The 23472-nt window shown below is 40.0% G+C and overlaps 1 protein-coding gene across 12 annotated transcripts in view; it reads left to right on the top strand.

Moving 5' to 3' along the window:
* NEK11 (NIMA related kinase 11) overlaps positions 1-23472 on the top strand; it is a 199655-nt gene that overhangs the window by 90620 nt on the left and 85563 nt on the right. For 11 of the 12 annotated variants that reach the window (XM_073333277.1, XM_073333268.1, XM_073333269.1 and 8 more), the window contains 4 exons: positions 15079-15228; positions 15309-15387; positions 15939-16027; positions 22190-22309. In XM_073333277.1, coding sequence (XP_073189378.1) covers positions 15079-15228; positions 15309-15387; positions 15939-16027; positions 22190-22309 — 438 coding nt within the window. The remainder of the gene's footprint in view (positions 1-15078; positions 15229-15308; positions 15388-15938; positions 16028-22189; positions 22310-23472) is intronic. The other variant, XM_073333276.1, reaches the window with a different exon arrangement.

Here is a 23472-nt window from a genome sequence, read left to right as displayed (position 1 = left end):
TGTCACCTTTATTTATCTGAGGCTGGATAGAAGACTGATTCCATCCAAGTTAATTTGACAGCTATTTTGACCTTTCATGAACTAGTAATTGAAGGTAGATCAGTATTTCTGTGCAGACCCTTATCATCAGGTTAGTGCAAGCTTTGACACATTTGAGGGCCAAAGTCCACTAATGTGGTTCTGACAAAGATGATGAAAACTCCTTTTGAACCATTCAGTATATGAGGAGCTTTTTTTTTTTTTATGCAAGCTCATTTTCCTAGGGATAGTTATTTCAGCTCATAGATCTGCTTTATACTATATTTTACAAGTATACAGTGGTGTTACAGACTCATGCTACATTCCTTCCAAAGATGATGGTAGGTTTCTACATTAGTGAGCCTATCATCCTGCTAACATCTTCCCATGACTGCATATCTTTCATGTATCTTCTCCTCAAATTTGATGTTCAGATATCCTTTGGTTTCTACTTATTGTGAACTAAAGACCTTAGAAAGCCCACCCAGATTTTCCTTTCTTTTGGCAATGAATCATTAAGCACTGCTGTCTTGAACGAGTCATGTTTATGTGACTGTAAGATTGTATTCTGGCAGGCCTGGAGACAGGTTCCATTTCAGGACACATGCTAGGCAAGATATGTACATTTGCAAAGCTCTGTTGTTAAGATTCAGCCTGTAGAGAAGAACTTCAGTTTGGTTTCTAAGTACTACAGAACCCATCCTAGTCCTTAGAATCTCTTTTTTTGGGGGGAATATTTTTTATATAAAGCTTTGTTTTATGAGGACTCATCCTTAATGCGTTGTCACTTTTCACCTTTTGTTCCTTTTTTTTTTTTAAATTAAAAAAAGGCAAAAAAAAAAAAAGTGCTCTAGGAGTGAATGGGACAAGGTCAAAATAGAAATATTAGCCCACTGCTGGCTGACAAATAGTGTTGTCCAAAAATAAAAGTGAACTCAAGTAATTCTACAACAAAGGAGAAAAATAATCTATAGAAAAACTGCCATCTGTTTAACAAATAAGATGGATGCCAGCTTAAAACAGTGCCAGCAATTCCTACATAATACTGTAAACAAGAAGGATGTTATAATCAAAAGCAACACTTGGGTCAAGCAAAATTAAAACATCCAAACTGCTGGCATCATACTACTGTAATAAATTATTAAAAACTCTGAGAAATTCCAATCTAGATTTCATTAGGATAGAGCACAGAGATTGCTCTATTCAGAGGTTGTTTTCTACTTCATGGTGATATAACTGAGAAGCCATTACCAGTTCTAGGGTCTTGACCAAAAATAGAGAATTTGAGGTAGGTTATTAATTACATAGAATATATCTGGATTAGGTCTGGGTTTATTTGACAATTGAATTTCTGCAGTTAGTTTTAAAATGGCAAGAATGACAATGCAGTATTGATAATTATGGTGACATTTTAGCAACAGTATGTGGGATAATCTATGGGAAGTACTCTTTTTGTATGAAACTTACAGCAAATAAGGTGTAAGCAACTTGTTTTTGGTAACGTGTGCTTGGCATATTTTGCAAATGAAATACATTCATCAACTAGAATTTGTATATCTTTTCCAAGATGCATAATTTTTCACATATTGTCCTGAGGGAAGTTCAGAACAACAGATAGGCAAACATGAAAGCTTTGTACAACTGTCTGTTCGCGGTTAGGTTCAGACCTGAAACGCTGGCAAGGTTTTATTCAGTTTTGAGCAAAACTCAGGCCAAGTTTGGGGTACTAGGGAAAGGAGTTATCATTTTGGGTGTAAACTTAGTTGTTTTAATGGAATTCAACCAGAAATGAAGCAAAACTCTTATGGTTTTGTATGAATTATATTTTCTTTTTCTCTTTATGCCCAGAACTCAAACGTGAGATGTAAACCCACACAGAACAATATTTTTAAAAAGATCATGTGAAACCCTGGAAACATTAAACTGTTGACCTTAGACTACTTCTACCACTGTTAAAAGAAGTCAGGATAGCAGAAGAGAATAAAGAACTCCTGTCAGTTGCATCACTGATGAATAGAAATGTCAGTTAAATTATAATAAATTGGGAAGGCCAGAAAAATGTGGGTTTTAGAAAGATCTTACGAATTAAAGGGAAATTTCTGAATCTAAATGATATTTCAGCATCCTGGGAGGCTGACTTTCTCTTGCATTTCACTGTGACGGTGAACTCCTAGCCCTGTTAAAGTCAATGGTAGTTCAGTTGAGCCAAGATCTTACTTTAAATCTTCAAATTATATCCTTAATTGGCATATCTAGATTCTTCATCAAAGTGACCTCTGGGAATCAAAAGAAGATGAAACAAGGTTAGTTCTCTACTGACTAAGTTGACCCTGTTTTTTTTCAGATGCTTTTTTTATTCGTTGTCTCCAGAAAATTCAACCATGTCAGCAAAAAACCAGGGTAAGAGGAGACATTTTGAGTAGAGGTCTTGTTCTTTGGCTGCCTGTTCATTCTCTGCACCTTTCTGACCTCAAATTTGATGAGTTGCATGGCCACTATTGGATCTTTGAAGCTGCAGTATACTTCATGACCTTAATGCAGCCATCTGTGAGAGAGGGGAAGAGGAAGGAAAGATCTGTTTAGCTGTGGAATCTCCTACTCTCACTTTCACATAGTTTCTGAGCAGTGGCATACAAGGACACATAGAAGAGGTGAGCTCCATGTTCACCCTGTAAATCTTGCCCTTCACTCTGCCCTTTGCAGCAGAACTGGCCTAGTTCTGCTGTGAGGGGAACCCCACATAGTAGCAGGATTTGCACCAACTTGAATGAAAGAGGATTCAACACCCTTCAATTCTACATTATTTCTAATAGCTACATCTACTATACTTGCCTCTTTTAATGGTATTCAGTCCACACTTAGAATCATAGAATCATAGAATATCAGGGTTGGAAGGGACCTCAGGAGGTCATCTAGTCCAACCCCCTGCTCAAAGCAGGACCAATCCCCAATTAAATCATCCCAGCCAGGGCTTTGTCAAGCCTGACCTTAAAAACTTCTAAGGAAGGAGATTCTACCACCTCCCTAGGTAACGCATTCCAGTGTTTCACCACCCTCCTAGTGAAAAAGTTTTTCCTAATATCCAACCTAAACCTCCCCCACTGCAACTTGAGACCATTACTCCTTGTCCTGTCCTCTTCTACCACTGAGAATAGTCTAGAACCATCTTCTCTGGAACTACCTCTCAGGTAGTTGAAAGCAGCCATCAAATCCCCCCTCATTCTTCTCTTCTGCAGACTAAACAATCCCAGTTCCCTCAGCCTCTCCTCATAAGTCATGTGTTCCAGACCCCTAATCATTTTGTTGCCCTTCGCTGGACTCTCTCCAATTTATCCACATCCTTCTTGTAGTGTGGGGCCCAAAACTGGACACAGTACTCCAGAGGAGGCCTCACCAATGCCGAATAGAGGGGGACGATCACATCCCTCCATCTTCTCGCTATGCCCTTACTTATACATCCCAAAATGCCATTGGCCTTCTTGGCAACAAGGGCACACTGCTGACTCATATCCAGCTTCTCGTCCACTGTCACCCCTAGGTCCTTTTCCGCAGAACTGCTGCCTAGCCATTCGGTCCCTAGTCTGTAGCGGTGCATTGGGTTCTTCCGTCCTAAGTGCAGGACCCTGCACTTATCCTTATTGAACCTCATCAGATTTCTTTTGGCCCAATCTTCCAATTTGTCTAGGACCCTCTGTATCCTATCCCTGCCCTCCAGCATATCTACCACTCCTCCCAGTTTAGTATCATCCGCAAATTTGCTGAGAGTGCAATCCACACCATCCTCCAGATCATTTATGAAGATATTGAACAAAACCGGCCCCAGGACCGACCCCTGGGGCACTCCACTTGATACCGGCTGCCAACTAGACATGGAGCCATTGATCACTACCCGTTGAGCCTGACAATCTAGCCAACTTTCTACCCATCTTTATAGTGCATTCATCCAGCCCGTACTTCTTTAACTTGCTGACAAGAATACTGTGGGAGACCGTGTCAAAAGCTTTGCTAAAGTCAAGAAACAATACATCCACTGCTTTCCCTTCATCCATAGAACCAGTAATCTCATCATAGAAGGCGATTAGATTAGTCAGGCATGACCTTCCCTTGGTGAATCCATGCTGACTGTTCCTGATCACTTTCCTCTCATGTAAGTGCTTCCAGATTGATTCTTTGAGGACCTGTTCCATGATTTTTCCGGGGACTGAGGTGAGGCTGATTGGCCTGTAGTTCCCAGGATCCTCCTTCTTCCCTTTTTTAAAGATTGGCACTACATTAGCCTTTTTCCAGTCATCTGGGACTTCCCCCATTCGCCACGAGTTTTCAAAGATAATGGCCAATGGCTCTACAATCACAGCCGCCAATTCCTTTAGCACTCTCGGATGCAACTCGTCCGGCCCCATGGACTTGTGCACGTCCAGCTTTTCTAAATAGTCCCTAACCACCTCTTTCTCCACAGAGGGTTGGCCATCTACTCCCCATGCTGTGATGCCCAGCGCAGCAGTCTGGGAGCTGACCTTATTAGTGAAGACAGAGGCAAAAAAAGCATTGAGTACATTAGCTTTTTCCACATCCTCTGTCACTAGTTTGCCTCCCTCATTCAGTAAGGGGCCCACACATTCCTTGGCTTTCTTCTTGTTGCCAACATACCTGAAGAAACCCTTCTTGTTACTCTTGACATCTCTTGCTAGCTGCAGCTCCAGGTGCGATTTGGCCCTCCTGATTTCATTCCTACATGCCCGAGCAATATTTTTATACTCTTCCCTGGTCATATGTCCAACCTTCCACTTCTTGTAAGCTTCTTTTTTATGTTTTAGATCCGCTAGGATTTCACCGTTAAGCCAAGCTGGTCGCCTGCCATATTTACTATTCTTTCGACACATCGGGATGGTTTGTCCCTGTAACCTCAACAGGGATTCCTCGAAATACAGCCAGCTCTCCTGGACTCCTTTCCCCTTCATGTTAATCCCCCAGGGTATCCTACCCATCCGTTCCCTGAGGGAGTTGAAGTCTGCTTTCCTGAAGTCCAGGGTCCGTATCCCGCTGCTTACCTTTCTTCCCTGTGTCAGGATCCTGAACTCAACCAACTCATGGTCACTGGCTCCCAAATTCCCATCCACTTTTGCTTCCCCTACTAATTCTTCCCGGTTTGTGAGCAGCAGGTCAAGAAAAGCTCCCCCCCAGTTGGCTCCTCTAGCATTTGCACCAGGAAATTGTCCCCTACGTTTTCCAAAAACTTCCTGGATTGTCTATGCACCGCTGTATTGCTCTCCCAGCAGATATCAGGAAAATTAAAGTCACCCATGAGAACCAGGGTGTGCGATCTAGTAGCTTCTGCAAGTTGCCGGAAGAAAGCCTCATCCACTTCATCCCCCTAGTCCGGTGGTCTATAGCAGACTCCCACCACTACATCACTCTTGTTGCTCACACTTCTAAACTTAATCCAGAGACACTCAGGTTTTTCTGCAGTTTCATACCGGAGCTCTGAGCAGTCATACTGCTCCCTTACATACAGTGCTACTCCCCCACCTTTTCTGCCCTGCCTGTCCTTCCTGAACAGTTTATAACCATCCATGACAGTACTCCAGTCATGTGAATTATCCCAGCAAGTCTCTGTTATTCCAATCACATCATAATTCCTTGACATCACCAGGACCTCCAGTTCTCCCTGCTTGTTTCCAAGGCTTTGCGCATTTGTATATAAGCACTTGAGATAACCTGCTGATCACCCCTCATTCTCAGTATGAGGCAGGAGCCCTCCCCTCACAGACGTTCCTGCCTGTGCTTCCTCCCGGTATCCCGCTTTCCCACTTACCTCAGGGCTTTGGTCTCCTTCCCCCGGTGAACCTAGTTTAAAGCCCTCCTCACTAGATTAGCCAGCCTGCTCGCAAAGATGCTCTTCCCTCTCTTCGTAAGGTGGAGCCCGTCTCTGCCCAGCACTCCTCCTTCATGGAACACCATCCCATGGTCAAAGAATCCAAAGCCTTTTCTCCGACACCACCTGCGTAGCCATTCGTTGACTTCCATGATTCGATGGTCCCTACCCAGGCCTTTTCCTTCCACGGGGAGGATAGACGAGAACACCACTTGCACCTCAAACTCCTTTATCCTTCTTCCCAGAGCCACGTAGTCCGCAGTGATCCGCTCAAGGTCATTCTTGGCAGTATCGTTGGTGCCCACGTGGAGAAGCAGGAAGGGGTAGTGATCCAAGGGCTTGATGAGTCTCGGCAGTCTCTCCGTCACATTGCGAATCTTAGCCCCTGGCAAGCAGCAGACTTCTTTGTTTTCCCGGTCAGGGCGGCAGATAGATGACTCAGTCCCCCAGAGGAGAGATTCCCCGACCACCGCCACCCGCCTCCTTCTTGGGAGTGGTGGTCGTGGAACCCCCAACCTCAGGACAGTGCATCTCATGCCTTCCAACCAGCGGAGTCTCCTTCTGCTTTCTCCCCCCAGACGTATCATCTGGTCCACTCTCCGCAATGGTACCTGTGGAGAGAACATGAAAGCGGTTAGTTACCTATGTCCGCGTTGCTGGAACCCGGACATTCCCCCTTCTTCTTCTGGAGGTCACATGTTGCCAAGCTTCTTCACTGGCCTCTTGGCTCCGCTGTGCAACCTGCTCTAAATCTTTAGAGCTTTGTGCCCGTAGAAGCATATCCTGACTTTTGTCCAGAAAATCCTCAGATTCTCGTATGCAACGCAGGGTCGTTATCTATTGCTCCAGACCTTCAATTTTCTCTTCCAATATGGAGACCAGCTTGCACTTTGTACAGACAAAGTCGCTTCTGTCCTGTGGAAGAAAGACAAACATGGCACATCCAGTGCAGGTCACAACAGCTGAACCCCCCCCTTCCATATCACTTTCCTACTATGAGCTTCCTCAGAGACGTTGGCAGGATGTAAGCCTCACTGGGCTCACTCCAGGCGAACTCCCAGGCAAACTCCTGCTGTGTGCTGCTCTGCTGTTCCCCGCGGCTCAGCTGGTTCGCCGCCGCTCAGCTGGTTCACAGAGCTCTGGCTATTTTTAATATTGTGATATTGATATTTTCTCAGGATTCACTTCCTAAAATTAGCTGAAGTAATTTAAAATGAAAATATCCTAATGGTAATCCAAGTTGGCAATCAAAACTTCTGGCATAAAAACTGCAATAATGGTTGGAGGAATGGGGCAGAAATGATTAGAAATGTAATTTTGTTGGAAACGGATTGGATTTTCATTCAGGGACCTAGTAAACTCTTTCCAAGAATTATATCAATAACTGAATTTTGTTTTCCTGAGCTAAGTTAATGTCCCTGTTACATTTAAAGCCTTTACCTTCGAATTCTTCTGTGTGATCTTGGCAGATTCTGACAGATGGTCTATGGAGTTCAGGTGTATTAGGCTCCACATGCATCCTGTCATGGGATTTTCATTTTAGCTTCACTTGTTTCTCTTTGTTTATGTTCCTGTCAGATTTTATTTTGTTAGTTTTTTTAAAAATTATTCATCTGAAGATGGGACTGAAGATGCACAGAAAAGGTGCATAATTGAGACTACAGCGATTCTAAAAAGTAGCGGTAGAATTTGTGTATTGTAGAGATTACTAATACTTGACATATGAAGCATTTTGTTTCTAATTAATTTGCATTTCTTGTTTCTTTTTATTGCACTGTTTCATTTTAATATTATGGCATTGCAGTACAGAAAGGCAAGGTTAAAGGCAAGATTCACCAAAACTCTTCCTAATCACTTTCCAAAAGACATGCAGAGAAACGTGCAGGGCTATGAAAAATAACACATGTTCTGCAAGTTTGTAGGGTAAGGGCTAGCATACAAGTGTTCGGTTCAAATAAACCACTCACGTATGTTGTCTAAACTGCACACACACAAACTGTTTTTGTTTGAAGTCCTATCCCTATGCTGGATCATGCAAAGCATACTTGTGTACTAAGGGGGTGTGTTCTATTTCATGTGCATATGTGTGCCTTTAAAACTAGTGGCTATTTTATATGAGAATTAACAGAGAAGTGTAGACATTTTGGGTGTAATCAGGGCTTCACTGTCACTCTGTCAGGATGTAACTTTGTTACTTACATCAGACTTTCCTGTATAACAATGTAGTGCAGGAGTCCAGAGTCCATCTCTTTTGAGGTCAGGCTTATTACATGTCCCCGGCCGCACCAAAGACATATAGAAAGTTTTCTAAAGAAACAACTCTTCTATGCTTTAGAGCAGTGATTTTCAAAAGTTTTAGGCAGCATACCCCCTTCCAAATAATGTAGTCTACTGCATACCCCCTTCTGAGATAGGGTCATAATATACCTATGATTAGATTGCAAAGACTTACTAAATAAAATGTGTTGTGTGCCATTACAGAATTTTTCTCACGTATCCCATGATGAGAGCTCATGGACACCTAGGGTACACATACCCCAATTTGAAAACCACTGCTTTAGAGTAACCTTCTACTCTTCTGATTATTTGAAATATAGTTGTATTTAAATAAACATTGTGGTCAAAGCAAAGATCACAGATTTCATATTCAGGTACAAATGGTAAGTCAGACAGGCAGATAGTGTAACTCAGGACAGCTCCAGTGAAGTCCTCTCCAGTGGCACCTCCCAGAAAAAAAATTTCACGAGAAAAACTTCACAACCCATGTAAAGTGTGATATACGGAAACAATCTAACCAGATCTGGTGTTCTTTGAGTGGTCCTTACCTAGCTTTTAGGCAACTCTGGATGAGTAATAAGAATCTGCTGAAATGTAATCCACGATGCAGAAAATCCCAGTTTGGTCTCTGACTGATTGCCCAGATTATCCACAGACAGGGGCGGCTCTACCAATTTTGCCGCCCCAAGCAGTTGCCGCCGAATTGCTGCCACCGCTACAGTGGCGAAGCTGCTGCCAAATTGCCTGGAAGAGTGGCGGAGCTGCCGCCCAAAAGCGCCGGATTGCTGCCGTGGGTCACAGACTGCCGCCCCATTCTCAATGCCGCCCCTAGCACCTGCTTGGAAAGCTGGTGCCTGGAGCCGGCCCTGTCCACGGATAAATACGCATAAAAATGAAAGAGTGCTTAGTACATTTTGCATGTTTTATTATTTCTTATATTAGAATACAGCAAGTTGTATACTTGGGAAAAGTCTTCGGAATTTTTATTTTTTGCCAGAGTTGTAGTTTGTGCAGCATTTCTGAAAGGCATGTATAGATAGATAGATAGAGATTGAGATTGAGATTGTGATTAGTTTAAAGCATCTAAAGCTTGTTTTTTCTCTTTGTTCCCTTCCTTGTCTCCAGTAAATTTGGAAAGAGAAGAACCAAAGGCTGACTGAGCTGGCACTGTCATTTCATTCATTTGAGCTTTAGGTCCAAGCATACAATCCGGTGTCAGATACCCCAGAGTTGTTAGCATGCTGATTACTTTGCATTCCAAAAAAGTTTGGGTATAGTACAATAATTGCTTAATAACGTCAGTGCTTTTTCATTATCTCTGATATAGTCGTCTAATTGTTCTTAATGATACCTATTTCCCTTCCTAAGAATAATGGGCCAAATCCTCAGCTTATGTAAATCGGTGTAGCTCCATTGAGATCAATGCAGCTATACCTATTTACATGAGCTGAGGATCTGGGGAGGCTGCTTCATGTGCCCCTACCCCCATGCCAACTTCCCAGATCTTTATCCTTCTACTGCACCCCACTCTGAAATCCTCCAGGCCACTCCAAGCTTTGGCTTCTTCTCTTGCCACCCTCAGGCTCCTTTGCTCCCAGAAAAGCCCTCTGCAAGGTAGGGGTTGACACCTCTGAGGTACAAAAAAATGGGACATCCAGGATGATCCTGAGCCCATAAAACTGGACATCGGACAATGTATACTGAACACCCTGACAGATTTCCTGGGAAAGCTGGTGTGTGTACTGAGCACCCTTACAGATTTCCCAGGACAGCTACCTCAAAAAAAGGGATGATCCTGGGAAAACCTGAACAGGTGGCAATGTCTAATGTCACTCTACTCTAATGTCACTTCAATATCTTAGTACCTATTGGCTTTCCCCACTTCTCCCCAGCTTTCTGTGGCTCTTGTCCATCCCCCTCTCTCTGAGGTGTGCCAGGGTGAGTGGGATCTTTCCTCCCTGCCCCAAAACTCCTCAGAGGGAGGGGGATGAAAAGCAGGTAGAGAAATGTCCCATCAAGAAATGTCAGCTTGGCAGCTATGCTACATCATTAGCTGAGTGTGAGGACAGTATCTAAATTTCAAAAGATGTGGTTCTGTCACAGAATTTTGAATTGAAGAAGATTTGCAATTTCTACTGTAGAAATTATAGAAGGTTATAACTAGATTAATACAAATCCGGGATCATTAAAAAATGTTTTTTATAATAAATAGTTACCAGCATATGTAAAAAGCCTGTTTTACTTCCTTAAGACTTAGTTCAATGTAAGGGTTCAATTCATATAACTTTTTAAAGGTCCTAATCCTGCAAACCTTTATCACATAACTAGTCTTTACTATCACATGTAATCTCCTTGAAGTAAATAGGTCTACTCACCTGAGTAAGCATTTGTGGTATCTGGCCCTAAATAAATATAAAACACAAAATCCACTTAACTAATAATAGTCTTCCAATGTTCCTTCTAGTTATTTGAATTTGCCTCATGTACGTGAATGTTTTGGAAATTTTATATTGAAAAGAACTTCATTAGTTGGCCTAAAATAAATGATCCCCTGCTAATTGACAATCCACCCACATTATGGAAAAGAGTGACAGTTCCTGAAAGCATATAAAACACAGTTCATTGCTTGGATTATGTCCTTTTAGAGCTGCAAAGAGAGTTTTGTTTTTACATTTCCTAAGATGAATAAAAGAAATATTTTTCTGAAGTACTCTACTGAAGTACATGTTGTTTTCTTGTGATCCTTAGTCTTTAGTTTACTGAATTCCCCCTACACAAATCCCAGCATGTTGGAGGATATCTGCTAAACACCGTAGAGCAGAGCTTTTCAACCTTTTCCCATTTGCGGACTCCTAACATTTTTTGAAGGGTGGTGTGAACCCCTTTGGAAATCTTAGACATAGTGTGCGGATCCCCAGAGGTCCATGGCCACAGGCTGAGAACCACTGCTGTAGAGTATTGTGAGAAATTTGAAATGCTTTAAATATTGGGGCTCGTTGGTCAACATAATGGCAGATGAAATAGAACTTTGATAAATATAACGTATATTGGCAATCAGCTATTCTGTGCTGCTTATAAAAGCTAATGAGTTCTGAACTTGCATGCCCGCCCCCCCACGATGGAAATGACAGATGCAGACCCTGTCTTGAGGAGCTTACAATTGTTGGGTGAGAAGGTTACAATAAATAATTTTTCTAGAGAGAGACAAGTATGTCAGAAAATTATTCTTCTTCAGAATTCCTTGTGCTATCAAGCTGATAGAGTGCTCCACAAAGTTACTGGAATTTTGATTTTCTGTTTTTTGAGTGTTTAATTGAAATGTCAATTTTGGCCTCACTACCTTAAAAACACTGTAGCAGAGGTTGGAAAGATCCACAGAAGAGCAACAACAAAGGGTTAAAAATACAACAGTACTTACATATGAAGACAAGACTGATAAAGCTTGGATTATTTATTCTGCAAAGCAGAAGTATCAGAGGGATGTTGACTGTGATTGTGAAAGGTATAGTGAAAACTGATCAGGCTCTCTTTTCTATGTGATCAAATAATATGAGCATAAGGGGCCATTCTATGAAATTAATGTGCATCACATTTACAAAAATGAAATGGTACTTTACACAGCTAGCAAACCTATAAATTTCACTAACACAAAAGGTCATCAAACCAAATCTCTGGCTGGATAATTTTATGACCACTAATAATATTAGTAGCTATTCCAGCTAAGATTATAAAAGTAATCAAATTATATGCTTCAAGGCATAAACTGATTGCTTATGGTAATCAGGAATAGATTTCCCTTCCCCATGTGCAGCAATGCACAGATAGCTGAATGCATCCGGGTGTCTTTTTCATCTTACTCTGAAGCCTCAGGTGTGGGTAGGATACTGGACTAAATAGATAAATGCACTGACCTGATATGGCAAATCTTATGTTCCTGATGGCACCTTAAGCAATTTCAGGTGCCAAAATCTGCAGCTTCAAAACAGATTGTATCTGCAAAAGCCAGCTGCAACACATTGTCTGTCAGATTGGGATTCTCCCTTCTTTTCCTTCCCACTGCCTGCTTTCATTTCTGTTTAACAGTTTCAGATACCATGTATATATGCACTTCTGTGTATAATGTGTGTGTGTACCTGTGCTGAGAGAACATTTCCTCACGTAACAATTGTCTTGCCTCCTAGTTTGATAGCCTTCTAAAGACTATCAGCATAAATACTTCTTTACTCTATTAATATTCACTGTTTTGGAGGATATGGGAGCTGCTAGGTACCCAACACTTTTGGAAATCAGGCACTCATTTAGGTACTTAAATATGGAGTGAGCATAACTGGACTTTAAGCACCCACTACTGATAATCTTGGACCAATTGTACTGAGGTTCAGTTTTAGAAAGCACCACTGAGAAACATGTACCTGATATTTTGCCTCTTTTTTGTCTGTATTATGTGTACAGCATGGGCCTCACTTTCATCTCCAAAATGTAACAACTTGGTCTCATTTTTAATTGCAGACTAGACCAATATGCTTTCTAAAAGTTGTATTTAACTAATCAAAAGTGAATAACTGAAATTTGTCATATCTGCTATAGTTGTTTCCTTGGACTGTCATTGTATCTGCTTGAATCAGTTCTACCCACACATAAGTAAAGTGGTTTAAAGTCTTTAGACGGAATGCTTGGTGGAATTGCAAAGTGGTGTTATTATTATTATCTAATATGTAAGTCTGTCACCATATCTCAGTGGGTCACAGCTGAGAATGCCAGATTCAGGACAAACTCCTGAAAAATAGAGCAGACTCACCCCAAACTGGTGGTTATTCTATCATTAGATTATACCAAGCCAGTAACAAAAGTAAACTTCTGTTTTACCACACTGATTAACAAGAAGTCAAAAATGCAGTCTCCTTAGGCATTCCAGCCTTTGTCTCACCACCCAGACACTGGACTTTATGATGAGTGGTTACTGAAAACCAATTTAATCAAATATAGGGTCGTTCCAATGTCAAGAGATCAGCCACTTAGCCAGGTCAATATATAACTCAGATCTTACCCAATAATCCCACTGCTGCCAATCTTTGAGTAACTAAAATCTAAACAATTATTAATAAAAGAAAAGATGAAGAGAGTTTAAAATCTTTAATAGATCGTATACATACAATAATTGCAAACTCCTTATATCAGGTTTGTAGCAGTGAAGTTATAGACTTCTGGCTTGTAAAGTCTCTGCTAACTCCCAAAAGATTGGAAGGTCCTCAGTCCATAATGCAATATGCTCCTTTTAGTTGTAAATCCACAGTCCAGAGAATCTGGGCAGGAAAGAGGCAAAATGGAGGTATCTCAGAGGTCTTTTATACCCTTTGCCATATGTCTGTAAATTGAGTAACTCAAACACAGTTCACAGCCGCAGTTTGTGGAAAGTTACTGGCCTAAGATGGAGTCCAAGGTCACATGAGCATATCACATGTCCTTACATGCTTTGATGACTCTCAGAGTCAGCCATTGCCCATATCTGTGCTGAGGCGTCCACGAGAAGACTTACTGGATGGGATGAATTTATTGTATGGCCCATTGTTAGAGTGAAGTGTCCTTAATAGGCCATCAAGCATGAATAGTCCATTCACAATGGGCTGGAGAGACTGGATGTAAACTACCCTGTGGGTTTCAAAGCAGTAGCCGTGTTAGTCTGTATCAGCAAAAACAACAAGGAGTCCTTGTGGCACCTTAGAGACTAACAAATGTATAAGCTTTCATGGGTTAAGGGGTTTAGCTCATGAAAGCTTATAAATTCGTTAGTTTCTAAGGTGCCACAAGACTCCTTGTTGTTTTTACCTTGTGGGTGTTACCCCAGGAACAAACACATTTGATTTATAGATACATAGCCAATATTCAGAGCTTCAGATACAGTGATGATACATGAATTTAAACAGGATAATCTTATTTAGCAAAAAATAACTTTTCCATTGACACCTTATATGACAGGCTTTGCACAAGACCTGTTGCAACTGTACAACACAGGCAACATCAGTGACACAAATGGTCATATTTCAGTCATCACAAAGTCATATGAGTATCAGGATATTTGTCCTAAATATATTCTATCTGGAGATCTTTCAGCTCCATTAGAACCTTGAAGAAGAGCCCCACAATGGGTGAGAGAAGGGGAAATCAAGGCACTCATTTAAAATTCACTGTTCACATAGCATCCTCTTGATTTTGATAGTTTAAAAATGGAGCTGGGCCTGAGCAGGTCCTCACATTTAAACATTCTTTTCTCTCATGTCCCCTGTATAAAATTTTCAAGGGGATTCAGATTTGAATTTTTTTATATGAACCCACCACTTAGGTTTTGGTTCTGGTTTGACTCTAAAACTGGAAGGGGTCTAATGTCTGAAATAATGAGGCTTGGATGTGTGCCTAGGTGACTGCAATCTCACTAGAATGCTCTTTCCTGTGAGTTTTCCATCATTTGAAGCCATTTTAGGTGCTTTTCTAGTCCTGGTTTGACCTCAAACCTAAACCCCCAAAGATAGCCTAAACAAATCTGTATCTGAACATCACCTCTCTGCCAGTCTCTAGTTAAAACAACCAGTACTGACTGTAACAAACACAAAAGCTGATTTATATAATAATCTTTTAATGTGGTTTAACTTTCCTGCCTATGTCTGTGGAAATGAAATGATAATGGCTACAGGCTTTACAAATGCTAAGCAGTAGCAGATGATTCTATGGTCTGCATGAAGACTATTTCAGATGAAGAGAATAGTATGACATCGAAGTGTCCTATCATCAAGAGAAAAGGACACACACTTCAGCTCTTTACAGGCACTGTTATAGTGAATATACTGTCACTGAGTATGCCACTTCAAAATACTGTCTCTGTTATTTCCTTACATCATTTTATTTTGTTCTTCTAGGTCACTGGGATGCATTTTGTATGAGATGTGCTGTCTGGATCATGCATTTACTGGACACAATTTTTTGTCTATTGTGCTAAAAATCGTGGAAGGCAACACACCTTCTCTTCCTGACAGATATCCAAGTAAACTGAACACAGTCCTCCACAGGTTTGTTGTTCTCTGGCTTATCATATATGTTCAATTATTTTCAAAATAATTGAGTTAGCTTTCTTCCATTGATATTTCAGCATGCTGAACAAGAATCCTTCTCTGAGGCCATCTGCAACAGAGATTCTAAAAATCCCCTACATTGATGAACAATTACAGGTATTTAAAATGAAAAAGCAATAGACATGCACTTAACATGCAAATATGTATGTTGCAAAAATGCACTAAAGTAGAAGAACATTTGATGAGAAGAAATGAGTCCATGCAAGTTTGAGATAGAAGTTTTCTTTACAAATGATGGTGGGAAAACACAGCTCTTGTCACCAAACCCTCTAGAAAGGGGATTGGGTGAGTGAGTCTGCTTAGCATGAAATTTTATAAGCAATAAAGAGAGCATTCATTTATATATTGCAAACTTCTGAGATCATTGGGGGTAAGGTATGAGGAATCTCAACTCTGTTCCACTTGGCCAATGGCCAAGAGGTATCCAACTGTTTAATGAAAAACAACACATTCAAGTAAACATCTTGCTTTTCTGTTTCATAGTCTTGCTAAAGTGTATATTATTTCTAGGCTTTATGGGAAGAGGGACAGAAATGTTGTTAAAACATTTTATGTTGGGACTGTACCAAATATTGGATCATAGATGAAAATGTTGGGTCACTGCGTTACTATAATTTGTTGATTTTGCTGCTGTTTTATTTTTTTAGCAGAATGTCAAATGCAAATTCATAAATATGGCTCTGAAAGACAAGACATTTAATTGTCAGAAAGAAGCTGCACGCATCGTTAATGCTGTGTAAGTACTGCAGTGTTTTTATTAGTAAAGACAGGTTTCAGAGTAACAGACGTGTTAGTCTGTATTCGCAAAAAGAAAAGGAGTACTTGTGGCACCTTAGAGACTAACCAATTTATTTGAGCATGAGCTTTCGTGAGCTACAGCTCACTTCATCGGATGCATACCGTGGAAACTGCAGAATATACATTATATACACACAGAGACCATGAAACAATACCTCCTCCCACCCCACTCTCCTGCTGGTAATAGCTTATCTAAAGTGATCATCAAGTTGGGCCATTTCCAGCACAAATCCAGGTTTTCTCACCCTCCGCCCCCCCCACACACACACAAACTCACTCTCCTGCTGGTAATAGCCCATCCAAAGTGACCACTCTCTTCACAATGTGTATGATAATCAAGGTGGGCCATTTCCTGCACAAATCCAGGTTTTCTCACCCTCCCCACCCCCATACACACACAAACTCACTCTCCTGCTGGTAATAGCTCATCCAAAGTGACCACTCTCCCTACAATGTGCATGGTAATCAAGGTGGGCCATTTCCAGCACAAATCCAGGCTTTCTCACCCCCCCCCCCCCCGGAAACACACACACGCACACAAACTCACTCTTCTGCTGGCAATAGCTCATCCAAACTGACCACTCTCCAAGTTTAAATCCAAGTTAAACCAGAACGTCTGGGGAGGGGTAGGAAAAAACAAGGGGAAATAGGCTACCTTGCATAATGACTTAGCCACTCCCAGTCTCTATTTAAGCCTAAATTAATAGTATCCAATTTGCAAATGAATTCCAATTCAGCAGTTTCTCGCTGGAGTCTGGATTTGAAGTTTTTTGTTGTAAGATAGCGACCTTCATGTCTGTGATTGCGTGACCAGAGAGATTGAAGTGTTCTCCGACTGGTTTATGAATGTTATAATTCTTGACATCTGATTTGTGTCCATTTATTCTTTTACGTAGAGACTGTCCAGTTTGACCAATGTAAAAGGCAGAGGGGCATTGCTGGCACATGATGGCATATATCACATTGGTGGATGTGCAGGTGAACGAGCCTCTGATAGTGTGGCTGATGTTATTAGGCCCTGTGATGGTGTCCCCTGAACAGATATGTGGGCACAGTTGGCAACGGGCTTTGTTGCAAGGATAGGTTCCTGGGTTAGTGGTTCTGTTGTGTGGTATGTGGTTGTTGGTGAGTATTTGCTTCAGGTTGCGGGGCTGTCTGTAGGCAAGGACTGGCCTGTCTCCCAAGATCTGTGAGAGTGTTGGGTCGTCCTTCAGGATAGGTTGTAGATCCTTAATAATGCGTTGGAGGGGTTTTAGTTGGGGGCTGAAGGTGACGGCTAGTGGCGTTCTGTTATTTTCTTTGTTAGGCCTGTCCTGTAGTAGGTAACTTCTGGGAACTCTTCTGGCTCTATCAATCTGTTTCTTCACTTCCGCAGGTGGGTATTGTAGTTGTAAGAAAGCTTGACAGAGATCTTGGAGGTGTTTGTCTCTGTCTGAGGGGTTGGAGCAAATGCGGTTGTATCGCAGAGCTTGGTTGTAGACGATGGATCGTGTGGTGTGGTCAGGGTGAAAGCTGGAGGCATGTAGGTAGGAATAGCGGTCAGTAGGTTTCCGGTATAGGGTGGTGTTTATGTGACCATTGTTTATTAGCACTGTAGTGTCCAGGAAGTGGATCTCTTGTGTGGACTGGACCAGGCTGAGGTTGATGGTGGGATGGAAATTGTTGAAATCATGGTGGAATTCCTCAAGGCTTCTTTTCCATGGGTCCAGATGATGAAGATGTCATCAATATAGCGCAAGTAGAGTAGGGGCTTTAGGGGACGAGAGCTGAGGAAGCGTTGTTCTAAATCAGCCATAAAAATGTTGGCATACTGTGGGGCCATGCGGGTACCCATAGCAGTGCCGCTGATCTGAAGGTATACATTGTCCCCAAATGTAAAATAGTTATGGGTAAGGACAAAGTCACAAAGTTCAGCCACCAGGTTAGCCGTGACATTATCGGGGATAGTGTTCTTGACGGCTTGTAGTCCTGGATTTGTGCAGGAAATGGCCCACCTTGATTATCATACACATTGTGAAGAGAGTGGTCACTTTGGATGGGCTATTACCAGCAGGAGAGTGAGTTTGTGGGGGGGGGGCGGAGGGTGAGAAAACCTGGATTTGTGCTGGAAATGGCCCAACTTGATGATCACTTTAGGTAAGCTATTACCAGCAGGAGAGTGGGGTGGGAAGAGGTATTGTTTCATGGTCTCTGTGTGTATATAGTGTCTTCTGCAGTTTCCACGGTATGCATCCGATGAAGTGAGCTGTAGCTCACGAAAGCTCATGCTCAAATAAATTGGTTAGTCTCTAAGGTGCCACAAGTACTCCTTTTCTTTTTATTAGTAAAAAGTACTACGCAGGAAAGAGTTGCTAAATGCATCCATGTTTTAACATGTATTTAAATTAAACTCATAAGACCAAATTTTTAAAAGGGATCTGTGCTAACAAATGCATATGCTGACATACACCTACGTTTTTAAAGCACTTTGAGAACTATGGTAAAAAGCGCTGTATGAGAGCGAAGCGTTCTTTTTTCTATGTGCAAACCCATAACAGCATGTACACATTGGTTAATTGTGCATGCGCATAGGGTATTTTTACATGCAAATATAGTACCTGTTGTATGTGTAATTAAATTATTCCTGCTCACAATTACAAGTTAATGCACATTTTTTACATGTGGTCCTCAGATCTGTACCTTTTGAAAGATTAGGTCATGATTTGAAGTATGTTATGATTCAGTTATGCATGGTGTAGTTTGTGACTACAGTAATATCAAAGCTTTTTTTCTAAATGGTTTCAAACTGAAGATGTAAACATTTAAACTAATATTCAGGATGCAGGCCTGTAGGATATCATACAGTTGCCTTTTAACTATATTGAGAAATTAATATTAATCATATTTATTAGATCTTATACTAATATGCATTGGACGTAACCTGTCTGAGATAATTCTATGATATTAAAGATATTTAATTTAAACAGTATTAAAGCACAATACTGCAATGATTAGGACAAATTTCAATGCTGATCATTTCATTCTGCCTTCTTATATTACCCCTGTAGTTTCAGTTAGATCTGGCATTCCACTTCACTTCCTGTCCCTAGGGATTTTGTGTCATATTGCTTTGCACTATTAAACAGCTGCTGTTTTCCTGCACAAAGATGGCAGTAATTCACAGCTGGGAGAAGTGATGCACATTCCTTGTCTCGTACTTGCCTCCTGGTTTGTTATGAGGCTTAATTAGTTGTTTGTAAATTTCTTTGAGATCCTTAGATAACAGGCAATACAGAAGTGCAAGTTATTATTATCCCTTGTAATCATATAATACAAATCAATGGACATAAATATTCATAAAATATTACAGGACGCTTCCATGTGCTTCACATTTATTACTCAGATTTGTTATGGGAACCATGTAAGAGCGAATTCATAGCTCTTCAGAAGAAGTACGGTTGTTTGGTAGTGGAGAGTTGTGCTCCTAAATGTGATCGGCACAATATGCAGGCAAGGTGTTCAGTTTCCAAAAAGTGTTTGAAATGTGTTAGCTGAAATACATACTGAAGCATAAAATATTTGAAATATCAGGGATGCGATTTTCAGTTCTGGCCTTCATTTCGTGGACACAATTTTTCACCTCCATTGAACTGCACACACCATTTTAAACTTAAATCACACTTTTTCTTGGTTATTTATTTGGGGCCAAAAATTGTGGGTGCAGCTTATTATAGGAGCAATATTACACCTGAAAAATGGAAAATCAACCTCCAAATTTCCCAGTGTTTCCAGAATGGACTGATCACACTTGGACCCTACCATTGAACGAATACAGTAAGCTCCAAAGATGTTTTAATTGGATCCAGTTTGAATATATTGAAACAGATCACCTTTCTAATTGATATTATGTATGGCAGAATTGGCACATACAGAGAGAGAGTGTGTGTTATTCTGTGGTCAGTAACCTCTTGCATCCATTCAGCATTGATGGGTCTGTGATCTTCCTCAACACAAAGAACAGGTTCTAAGTGTTAACAAGTTCTTTGCATATATCTATAGAGAAATTCTTGATTTCTGTGACAAATAACAATTTACTTTTTGATAAACCTTCCTATAAACATCCATTCCTTTTCCATGTGTCCTTATGCAGTAGAGCTCTTAAAACACTCATTCCTAGGAAAAGGTGTATACAGTTTTGAAGCTTTTCACCTTGCATTTATGTTTGTTCCATATGAAAAGTCAATTTCTGTTGGCAGTGGTGATCTCTGTTTTCAGAGGCCCAGAGTTCCGATAAAATGCAGCACAGTGCAGATCATCTATTTTTGGCAGAGATTAAAAATTTACCCTTAAGCTTTTCAAATTAAAGGCAACTGTTTTTAAAAAACCCTTATCATTAAATATAAACCCTCCCAGAAATATGCTATATTCTGAGTCAGTTGGGTTAAGTATTCAGAATATGTATGAAAATAATATGTCTGAATCTAATTACAATAATATATAAAGGTTTTAAATAAAATTCGGATGAGATCATTAAAAATCTGTATTGTGATTGTTGTTAAGCAAAATGCCAAAGAGACAGATTAAAAAAAAACTCTGGAAAGTGTTATCATTCAAAAAGTCAAAGGACAACAATTTAAACTTGAAAGCTATATAATCATAAATTGCTATAAACTTGAAGCTGTATTTTATTTTTGGAAGTCCTTACCAGGAGCAGCTCAATGTACATCTTTCCCAACCACTTTGTCATTCTACATCTGTGGGGTTTTTTTACTTTCCATGAATTGCTTATATATCAAGTCCAGCCTAGCTTTAAGTTTTCTAATAAAAGTCCATAATAGCTTACTGCGGTTCTACCCAATTCATAAATTTTAAATATTTAAACAAGCATAAAGCTCTACAAATTCAAATTCAAAACTTGGAAGAAGAATGGCTTTGTTATCCCAGAGGTTTTTGTATTATAAATCCCAGCTCTGTTATAATGCATAAGAAATATGTCTAAATTATTCATTCTTAAAGGATTTGTTCCAAATTGCTTAATAACTGAAATCTTCTTGTCTTTGTCTTCAGTGTCATATGTTTCCCAATACCACTGAGATCCTTCTACTATTTTCCTCCATAGACAACATTTGAGAAATATGGTGAAAATATATCTCCCTGCATTGTAAACATTCTGATGTTTCCCAAGATAGTTCCCCATGGCCTATTATGTGATTTATTGGGGCATAAAATTAAGCTCTTAGATGATCACACATCAAAGTAGATGAAGACTTAGAAGCTAAATCTTGAGAATAAGAGTAACAATTTGAAATGAATACTGCTCACCATAAATTCCAATACTCTAAACTTTGGTTTACATGGGAAGTCATAATGTATGACTGCAGTTGCATTTTTATAGTCACTGTAGGCTGTAAAATAGTCTGGAATCTGTACAGTTTTTTCAAGTATAGGACATGTATTGGTCTCTTGTGTTTATGAATACAGCTGAGGTCTTGAATAGGTGAGTTAGTAATTCATGCTTAACTTTCAGGAGAGGTCTATGAAAACCATTTGAGTCATGAAAAAACCACTACAATTCTGTGGGACCAGGAAATGAATAACAGCAGACAGCATTTACAAGGAAGTAAATGACTATTATAAAAGCTCATTAAAGGAGCCTTAACATTTTCTTCTTTTATACTTCTTCAAAATTGATAATTAAAAAATTCTGGTTGGTATTGTTGTTATCAGTTGATTTAATTTTAAACTAAAAGGCAGAATTTCTGCTTGTGATATTCTGAATGAGACAAGAGACTATAACTTTTGTAGGTGTGCTTCCATATTTATTATTTTAGTAATAAAGTACTGAGAATTTCACTTTGTCTGTCCTCTTATGAAATATTTAAAATGGTGTATGCAAAATGTTCTGGGTTTATAGGTCTACATTTTGCATACTTTCATAATGAAAATAAATCTGATATAACATTACTGTAAGTAAACAAACCTCTGTTTAGTCCATTACATTACCTATGCTTTCCTCATTAATATACTCAAAATGTCAACATCTCAGCATCACATGATGTAATTTTAAATATTGCTGTTTACATTTTTATATAAATAGAGACTTGCATGCTTTTATTTTTAGGCAGAAAAAAGTCCATTTGCAAACTCTGCGGGAACTGTCTGAGGTGCAGAAAATGACTCCACGAGAGCGAATGAGGTTGCGGAAGTTAAATGCTGCAGATGAAAAAGCAAAGAAGCTTAAGTAAGATGTATAACTAACACTGTGTTTTCACCATGCATTCCTTCACCTGTGCAATTTGCCAGGAAAGCAAGAATGAAAACAGTTGACTTACAGACACTCTGCAGGTTCTTCAGCTACTGATGGGTGAATGGTGATTTTACATTGGTTAGATAACAGTAATTGCTGAAGCGGGGGGAAAAGTCAGAGCATTAGCCCAAAACTGTACTTCAGATGCTGACTTTTTTACTAAATAAATGAGTAAGAAATCTTCAGATTCATTTATATAAAAGAAGTTTTGTTTAAATGACTTGTTGAGGCCCCTACTCTGACAAGGCAGCCACCTGGCTTTGACTGGCAGTCCAGTTTGGATGAAACTGTCAGTCATTTTGGCCTCTGGGATTTGCGTAGAGGCAGAAAATTAATAGTCCTCAAAGAAAAGATGTTAGGTAATGGCCTTATTAAGTGAGCAGATACAATGGTGATGGGCATGGTATAAAAACTCTACTTAGAGAGTTTTTCCTGAGACATGATGGGTCATAATAGAGAGTCTTTGAAATACAGAGCATACTCTTCATGAGAGGGACATGAGGAGGACCTTGAAGTGATGATTGAATGCCAAGGCTGGCTCCACCACAAAATAAGGAAGAATTTATTATGTTGCTGATCTGCTTGATTTTTTCCCCAGTAAAAAATTTGCAACTCTTTTTATTTGAAGTGGGGAAAAAAATCATAGCTGCACTGCTTGAATTCATGTTAATATCCTCTTCAAAACAGTCTCTCAAAGTTCAGATTAGATTAACTAATGTATATTTTGTTATTTATAAATGTACAATGGAGTGGTTAATTGTTTATGACCATTGGGATCAGCATCTTAGTCTTGTTGTGCCAAAGCAAGCATGCATCTTAATTTCGTAATGACACCCGATTACAACAAAGACTACAAACAAGAAAATAGCTGCGGTTTTAAATCCCAATTTGAAAAAAATTCTGAATCTCCATTTGTTGTGTCTATTTGACATATATAAAAATTAGTGTAAGGGAGGGGTTAAAATTACAACTGGATTGAAGATGATAATGATGTTGTATGGACATGAATTTTCATACCAATAGAAATTGTTCTCCCTGGAAACATAGTCACTGTCAAACAGCTATTGGAATTTCACCATCTCTGCTCCGACTTGTGG

This window comes from Lepidochelys kempii, chromosome 2, assembly GCF_965140265.1.
Source record: "Lepidochelys kempii isolate rLepKem1 chromosome 2, rLepKem1.hap2, whole genome shotgun sequence".
Taxonomy (NCBI): Eukaryota; Metazoa; Chordata; order Testudines; family Cheloniidae; genus Lepidochelys; species Lepidochelys kempii.
The sequence above is the reverse complement of the archived record's forward strand: the minus strand, read 5'-3'. Positions and strand labels throughout refer to the sequence as shown.